Source organism: Danio rerio, chromosome 13 (assembly GCF_052040795.2).
Source record: "Danio rerio strain M-AB ecotype USA chromosome 13, GRCz13ab, whole genome shotgun sequence".
Classification (NCBI taxonomy): Eukaryota; Metazoa; Chordata; class Actinopteri; order Cypriniformes; family Danionidae; genus Danio; species Danio rerio.
The window spans coordinates 31,390,628-31,400,000 of record NC_141033.1 but is presented as its reverse complement, the minus strand read 5'-3'; the positions used below and the strand labels follow the sequence as shown (position 1 = coordinate 31,400,000).

At 36.4% G+C, this 9,373-nt stretch overlaps 1 protein-coding gene across 11 annotated transcripts in view; it reads right to left on the bottom strand.

The window, feature by feature from the left end:
* The window catches only part of tacc2 (transforming, acidic coiled-coil containing protein 2), a 99,623-nt gene that overhangs the window by 50,451 nt on the left and 39,799 nt on the right, over window positions 1–9,373 (bottom strand). For 10 of the 11 annotated variants that reach the window (XM_087279393.1, XM_087279397.1, XM_087279399.1 and 7 more), the window contains one exon: window positions 3,363–3,635. The exons of the other annotated variant lie outside the window; for it this stretch is intronic. In XM_087279393.1, coding sequence (XP_087135519.1) covers window positions 3,363–3,635 — 273 coding nt within the window. The remainder of the gene's footprint in view (window positions 1–3,362; window positions 3,636–9,373) is intronic. 11 annotated transcript variants of the gene reach the window in all.

Genomic DNA, 9,373 nt, shown 5'->3' with positions numbered 1-9,373 from the left:
TCTATTGTTCACTCATGAGAAAGCAGAACAAAGAGATTTCCACACTGATCTGCCTATTCACTTACAGAGCCTGAGGACTGGACACAGAGCAAGGAAAAATCTTCATGCCCTAAAGTTAACTGGAGCTCTTTTTGTGCTCCAGAACATGAACTTGAAAACCTGTTCCAGTTTTTTTTTTTTTTTTTCTAAGAAGAAGAATAAAGGACTATGGTTAACTATTATAAGCTACACGTAATGATAAAGGAAAAATATATAATACAATGGCAAAAAAAAAGCTAAACTACAGCACAGCATTTGTAAAGCAACACTGTCAAGTGGCATCGGACATTGTTTCAGGGAAAGGCAGCAATGTAGGCTATTGTAAATGTAAATGTAAGAGGTAAGAAAATAGTAGTTATAAAAGCATCTTAACGAGATGTGAGTGTGTTTGCAGTAGCAAAAACTTTTTCCAAAATCCAAACAATTTTTTTTTACATGATTTAGTTTGAAATGACATAACACCAGATAAAAATATCATGGTACAGGCAGCAAAGTAAATTAGGATCCATTTGTTTGCCTATTCAAAACCACGCCATGGCACTACAAACATACTAATGTCCACAGAAAGCAAAAAAATGCACCAGTACAGAGAGAATAGCACAAGTTTATACAATTGAGATTCAATGTCAGTCTCTAGGTCAGTCAAGGTCAATGGTCTTAATCCTACAGACTACTAGTCTGCTCAAAGCAGAACTGTTATGACTTAGCTCAGCAGTTTAAGGACATAGGCTTTACTACTTCTAAAAAATTCAGTGATGTTGCTCTAATTTGACCATTATAGGAACACAGTGTTCGACCGCATCTTTATGCAGATTTAGTTTGTCACTCTATTTTTAAAAATAAGAGTGATAAATAATAACTTAGTCACTTTTGTCAGACAGCTAGATGATATGTCTAAATGACATTAAATGACTAAGTATTCCACAACAGAAGGCATTTACAACAATGAGAAGAGGAACAGCCTGTGCTGACAACTTCATCCTATGCTCAGACACAGGAAATTGGAAATTAATTTTTTAAGCAGTGCAGCCACTGAAAGATATTGCTAAGGCAGATTTTTAAAAGATTCATAACATGGGCTTTCTGTATCTAGGTTAAACTTACAGAGTCTAAAACTACAGAAGTAAAGAAAATAAAGCAAATTCAGCTATTTCTTTTTAGATTGGGAATATTTATATTTGATTGAAAATTAACCAAATGCAACTACATTTAACATGTAGATTGATAACAGGTTTATTTGCATGATAAAAAAACAGTAAATTAACCCATTTATAGTGTCATTTGTCCTGCTTTTAAACACTGACAGCTCATAAATTTAGTGAATGCAGCATCATACATACTACAAATGACCTTCCAAGAAAGATAAAATGTGAGAGAATGAGGGAATGGATAAAGAAGGAATGCCCTTGGTAGTAGTTTGGAGAGGGGAAGGGATTCATTGCCCTAATGGAAGTTTTATGTCAAGATGCATCAAGCTGGCGCCCCAGGACATCAGATTTAATTTGGCTGGAGGGTGAAAACAAATCCCATTATGCAAATGTTGCTTCTTACATCTAAGATTTTAAGATCTGGATAATGGATTTATCTTTTGTGCATATTTATATATGTATATGAAATCTACTCAAACAGTATATTTAAACAATTGTAGATGATAGCTACATATTTGTGCCTTACACATCTCTGAAGGATGCATATTAGAAATGCACATTTTTATGGGTAATATACCAAAATGTACCTTTAGCCTTTAGCCACAGTTTTGAAAGTTTGCAAATTTCATTGGACAGGTTATGTCTAGCTTCATGCATGTTTCAATGCGTTTGCAAGCCGTGTGCTGCAGTGGGCAGCAGAGTTCAGCTGGAGTGCAGAACAAAGCACATGCACACACGTTTGCCCTCTGCTGTCTGATAGAAGGAATGCAAGCTGAGCTCATCTCTTGTCAACGTGGCTGAGTCATCCTGCTCTCTCTCCAAACACTGTACAGCCTCAGAGAGGTATAGAAACTTTTACAACAATGTACACAATGTGAAATGAGTCACGCACTATGGCAACACCTTATCTGAAAGCAACAGAGAGATTTTCGTGCATATTCAAGAATGAAATAATGACATAAATGAGTATTTCTCAATGACCAGGCCACGATCTCAGCACGTGATCAAGAGGGACACTTTCAAGACTTATTTATAAATAAGAATGACAATACACTTTGATTGGAGCCATGATATAATCTAAACTCACATTATTATTTAGTTACATTTGATTCCTGCCTTTTTATTTGATTGACTGACCTTTTATTCAACTTACACTTCACATGATAAGGCTTTTCATGAAAATTCTTTACATTTAGTATTTTTTAAACGTGTTAATTCTAGGCCTGGAAAAGTGACAGGAGTTATTCCAATATTTTGCCATGCATGCAGTTTGAGAGTTACAAACAGAAAAATTGGAAAAATGTTGTTTAAATTCATTGGTGATCATCTTATTTTATGGATTTTTTATTTAATAAATGACATTGTATTTCTATATTTTAGAGTTCTGAAAACAACCAGCACTGTCATTTTAGAAGAAGTCTGACCTTGGACTCAAAAAATATTCTACCATGTAGAAACTCGTGTCTAATAAGCATACTTTTCAAGATGAAGCTTTAGTTTAGCCAGTAAAATCATCTTGAGAACAGGTGATTTAGAACTAGGTAAAATATTGTCCTCTGAAAAAGTCTAGAATTATTTGTTGAACGATGGCTTAGGGTTTGATAGTTGATCAAATAACATTTAAATATTTTCAGCATGTCACAAAGTTATATTAGGTGCTCTGTAATGAGTGCATAAAGTGTGTTAAAGATGCTTACAATGCCGGTTGCCTTCACTCTTTATGACAAATGAATTTCTCCCTAAATTTACTGGGGAAACACAAGGTGTACTAATGTACCCGGAGTACAGTACTGTACACACTGTACAACCTGTGTCCTACAAATCCCTCGGGATCGTCACTGCTATTATTATCAGCACAGTCACCAAATCCCAGATACAAAGTGAAAATATTGATGCTGTGTCAACAATTAAAATAAATCTAATCGATATTCATAAACTCTCATTGATGTGATAATTAAAAACAGACTATAGCGCATCTGAAAGCAGCCTCATGCCCAAAAACAAGTTGTGTTCTTCAACTATTTATTTTAAACTCTAATAGTACTGTACAATAACCACAAAGCACTCAATTAGAAGTAAACAACATCTCTAAACTTTCATCCTCACAATCTCTAACTAAAGACAGACATATACTATATAACACGGTTAGCATGATGGTTAATTATCATTTCTTACCTTGCTGAAGGCTCAGAGTGCTGGAGCTGTTGGACTGGAGGAGGCAGTGGGAAGTCAGGGGAAATCTGGGGTAGATCGGAGGGATCAGGAGCAGGAGGAAAGGTCTGAGGCTCGGCGGGAGCCCTGTCTGGAGGGGTAGGGGGCGGTGTGGGGAACTCGAGTGTGTCCTGGAGAAGGTGTGCAGGGAGGGCAGGAGCAAAGCTGTGCTGTGGTGGGAGTGATGAGGGAGAGGGAACAGGCTCACTCCACTCTGCAGCTTCTAACAGAGGAGACCTGCACGACACAAATAGTAGGGCTTTTCACATATTCACACTAAAAAAACATTGTTTTAAACCCTAGGGAAATTAAATCTTATGTTGTATAATTTTCACACTGCTCATAATGAACCCAGAATTACCCTGGGTTAAGATCCTTTTTTTGCCTATTTGCAGTGTCAATGCCATTGATGAGATGAACACAGCATGTTTACACTTGCTTACATAAAGGCTGCAACATTGCCAACTGCTACAGTACCATATTTTTGTATCCTGAATGAACTTTTTGGACTATAAAAGGTAAGAATGAAAACAATTGCTTCTTGATGCACATATTGTCACTATCTGATGCTCTTTTTTACACATTTGGTATTTCAAAAGATTACAAAATCTCCAGAGCAGATAGAATTTTATATATTAAATTAATCATTTCTTTATCAGGGTTACAGTTTTAAAATGGTATGAATAGTTCTTATACAACCCCAAATCAGGAAAAGTTGAGACAAAATGGAAAACGCAAACAAAAAGTAGTAATTTCTAAATGTACTTTGACTTGTATTTCATTGCAGACACTATGAACACAAAATATTTCATGTTTGTAAGGCTAACTTCATTTCATGTGTAAATATTCATCCTTTCCTGTCATTCAGACCTGCGACACATTCAAACAAAAAGTTGGGACAGGGGCAATTTAGAGCAAGTAATTAGGTAAATTGGTTAATTAATGATGTGATTTGAAACAGGTCATGTGAACAGGTGATTGTAACTATGATTTGGTGCAAGAGCATCATTCAAGAAAGGTCTAGTTCTTTAAGAGCAAAAATGGACAGAGGATTACCAGTTTGCCAACAAATACGTAAGACAATTACTGAACTATTTAAAACAATGTTCCTCAAAGATAAATAGAAAGACATTTTGATATTTTCAAGTTTTTTAATTGAGCAACAGTGTTAACCACTGGGCTGCTGTGCCACCCAATCAGAAAAGGGGTGGAAGGGGGGATTCTTCAAGACAAAGATAACTGCTGCGGAAAACTCTGTTTTTTTTATAGTGCGTCAGTATAATTTTTTATAGTGCGTTCATCTGATTGGTGCGAAATACGGAGCTGATGTGGTGCCAGCTGTGATCCTCTCTAAATTAGTTTATAAATAAACTGCACCTCTTGTTTAAATACACTTTGAACAGCAGCTACGCTAATTATTTTCTTTATTCTCTTTTCCACCCGGGGATACTCATCCCGAGGCCTCTGGAGATTATGCAGCACCATTGATGCGATCCAAGGTATCCATAAACCATTGCAATATGTATCTATATGGAGTTTCACATAATCATACTCATTAGGGCTGTAACATGCCATTGCATAAATTTAATTCAGCAATACGGTTGTATTATTGTTAATATGTTCGTCAGTTGAAATGTTTGGCACAGATGTTATGTATTTGATGCATATCAACCTTGATTAAAACATAATCAGGCCGCGATAGTGCAGCTCAACTAGCGCATGCGCACTGAGTTGTTCATGATTAAGCTGGATGCACGTGAAGACCCCCTCCCACCTAGTCAAACCTGCAGTTTTTCACGATTGATGTCCAGTGTTCTCCAGCCTCCGCCGCCTAAACTGCAGCTCTGCACAGGAAGTTTGGCCAGAGGAGAAATTGTTGTGACCAAAACTGAGCCTGGTATCTGGTTTGTTCTATGCCACTGTCGCCACTGGCTTGCTTGCTTTGAGACTTGTGGAGCTGTGCATCGATGGATTTGCTCTTGAGTGTTTGGACTTTCAGCAATGAAATTTAAACCACACTGAACTGAACTAAACTAAACTGAACTTTAACTCTGAAAACTGGACTGACACTAATTTAATTTACTAGAACTTCTATGTTAAGCTGTTTGACACAATCTACATTGTAAAAGTGCTATAGAAATAAACATAAATTAAATTTTAAAAAATCAAATATAGGTAGTTCTTTTCAGCTTCATTTAATAAAAACAATGAAATAATGGTTGCTGAAAGTTTACTTGTTTTACTGTAATTTTAGTGAAACTTATGCAATCACTGAAACTCTATCAAAAACATTTTAAAAAAGAATGGTAGTGTATTGTTTTTTTCCTCTGGATTATAAATCAATCAGTTTATTCACTAATGGACCACATGTACTTATAAGACTCCTGTCAAATCACCCTAATGTGCTCAGGCAAAAAAAAATGCAATAGCTGAGCAATACCACAGACAAAACCTGACCCTACAGACATAGCAGCAGACAGTCCTTCAGCTGCTCCTATCGAGGGGTGTGCCTCCTGTCACAGACTAAAAATACAACTCACTCCACCACAGCCTAAACAACTGCAAATAGCACTGTTATCCTATAAGGAACAGTTGCAGATAGTCAGCTGAACTGCTCTCTAATCAGCCCTATGCACGCATCAAAGTACTACCATCCTTTTCTTCATTTGCTCCAGCCGGATAGTGGGAGACTGCATGTTAAACATAACCACAAACCACAACTTCAATGTACACACCAAGATTTCTAATGCGAAGAGCACAAACACACAATCTAATCTCCAAAGACCAGCTGTATCCATAGGAATTGGTCCAGACAGGATTTTTAATAGCAAACAGACTGCAGTAAATAAAGGCAGCAGGGGGGAGCTACAAGTCATTAAAAATAACAACGTCACTACTGTTAGCATACAGCCTTTTCACAGTCCTTTATATGCATATACATCAAACTGTCTGAAAGAACTCTATAAGTCATAATAAGACAAGAACAGCGTGGGTACAGGGTTGTCACACTGTTCTCCTTCATTAATCACATTAAGTCAAATTGTCTAGTTTTATAATGTTAAATGGTTAAAAGAGCTCCTTTTCAAGCCTCTCTAAAATAATTGTTCCATTAACTCAAAATAATTGCTATGGCTGACATTTGTTGCCATGGTAACTGTTGCCTAGCTCTTGTCATGCATAACAAGGTTTCCAAGCCTGTGTCTCTCTCCCTCTCTCTCTCTTGCTATCTCTCCTGGGAGCCTTAGCATCCACAGAGTTTCATTCATTCACTGCAGTTGTAAAATTACAATGGATTTAAAATAAGCTGAACACTGAAATGTGGAACTAGCAATCTAAATAAATAGTGTGGAAATTACACATTCTGGTGACCTAAATAAATGAGGGAAATTTGGCAATGGACCCTTTTCACATTTCCGGGTTTCTCAGTAGCAGAAGACATCATGGCTGAGTGAACCTAGAGCTCAGTGAATGGGAGACTACAACAGATATTTCTTTTACAATCCTATTTGCTGAAATAATAAAAGAAAAACTCCAACATGGTGTTATCAAGACTTTCAGAAAAAGAAGAAAGATGTGAGAGACTGATAACCGCAGCCAGAAGTTAAAGTCAAAATTACTCTCAGCCCTATAGACACTGCATTAGAAACACCTCACATAGGCGGTAATTCGCTTTTTGTAACTTGACGCAAAGATGATATTCATAAATACATTCATATATATACAGTTGAAGTCGGATTTATTAAACCCCCCAAAGTATTAGCCACCCTGTTTATTTTTTCCTCCAAATTCAGTTTAGGGAAGAGATTTTTTCAACGCATTTCTAAACATAATAGTTTTAAGGCTTAACTAGGTTAATTAGGTTAACTAGGCAGGTTAGGGTAATTAGGCAAGCTATTGTATAATAATGGTTTGTTATGTTGACTATATTTAAAAATACAGCTTAAAGGTGCTAATAATTTTAACCTAAAAATGCTTGTTAAAAAATTTACTCCTTTTATTCTATCTGAAATAAAACAAATAATACTTTCTCCAGAAGAAAATATTATCAGACATACAGTGAAAATTTCCTTTCTTTGTTTAACATAATTTGGGAAATATTTAAAGAAGAAGAAAAAATTCAAAGGGGGGATACTAATTCTGACTTCAACTGTAAATGTTCATGTTTTTTTTTTTTTTGTTTTTATAAAAAAAATGTTAACCTTTCAAGGATTTAAGATTATGCTGACCATTAAACGTGTCAACAGTCGAAAGCTGTCATATGTAACCCACTATTGGTAACACTGAGGTAGCCACTAGAAAAACTAGCATGAGCTCTCAGCTCTCGTTTTCACATAAACTTGTGTAAATTAAAAAGCTAACATATGTCACAGTGCTACCTTTTTCATTTACATCAGTTTACGTTGAGAGGTCATCCTAATTTTAAAGGCGGGACTACCAAAAAATAAACAAGTTGTCTGGCTCCTTTAATGGGTAACATAAAAGTTTTAGTGAAATAGTGGCTACTCAGTATTTTATTAAAATCATATGGTTGTCTTAACAAGATCATTTCAGCTTACAGTGGTGGAAAGTTGGTAGTTAACCTAAAACATCTGACTAACTTTCCGGCTTTACTGTGCACTGTAATTAATTTATGTACAAACCCTCAGAAGCCAAATTATTCAAAATACCATCTCTAGACATTCCAAAATTAAATAAGCTCACATGCTGCCACGAACCCTATTACAGCATTTACATTAAAGCAGATTTAGCACAAAGACAAAAGGCGTTTACAGATGTTTACTACACCATGAGCAAAAGTATCTTAACTGCACCTATAAAGTCCTGTAATCTACTTCATTCCTTACAAAAACATAATTTAACCTTCTGTCAGCACAGAGCAAATCATTATCATCAAGCGGCTGATGCTGTCAAAACAAACAAAACATGAGCAACCTGACAAATTTTGAAAGACAGAGAGATAGAATTTACAACACACTTCCCTTTTTCTCTCTCTGTCCTCCTACTGTCCCACCCCCATCCGTGCAGTGACATCATCACAAACCATCTGTAATTAACAAACCATCTCCAAACAGCCACAAGGTTATATTTTCCAGCAACTTACACAATTAGTCAAATCAAAAGAGAAAAACATCATGTTAAATAGCAAAGGTATAAAACTCACCCGACATTTGTACCCAGAGTAAAGTGTTACTATTCTTTTATGCAAGCCACTGATATCTATCTATCTATCTATCTATCTATCTGTCTATCTGTCTATCTATCTATCTATCTTCACTCACTGTAATATTCCCAACCAGAGCTGCCCTGAACTATGGCTTTTGTTCCAGACTGACAGACCTCTTGGTATGACCTCATGTGAGGGCGTTGGTGCAAATAGCAAACACATATGCATGCTTAAGCAAGACACGTGCATGCACACACACATACTGACAGATACAGGCGAAATTCCTTTAGTCCACATCTGTGGAGAGACACAAAATGTGTGGTGCTCAAGGATTACAGGGCAAATACATAGAGAGAAAGTTTCCCTTTCTTCTGTCCTCTAAATCTCACTCCTTATCACTTTGTGCACTACTCTCTCTTTGCTTTAATCTTTGTTTCCCTCTGGCTCTGGCATGTCGCTCTAAATGAGGTGCTAGGCTAAAACCTCTGACTGACAAGCACCAAGTGTTCAACTTTCATATGTTGTGGCTGCTGCAATAGAGCAGATATAGACTAAAGAGGGGGAGTGGGAAGTAATGGCAAAATGAGAAAGCAAAAACTAATCTAAAAAAGAACCCTAAATGGCACCAAGTGTGCATTGCAATGCATAACAAAAATAAACCTGTGTTTTACAATACACCAAACAGGCATTTCAAGACCCACCCAATGATATGGCAATTTAGGGTGAAAAAAAACAGATAAAATCCATTAGACAGTTTCAAATATATCTAGGCAAACATAAAAAAAAACATAAAAAACAGATGCCCCCAACT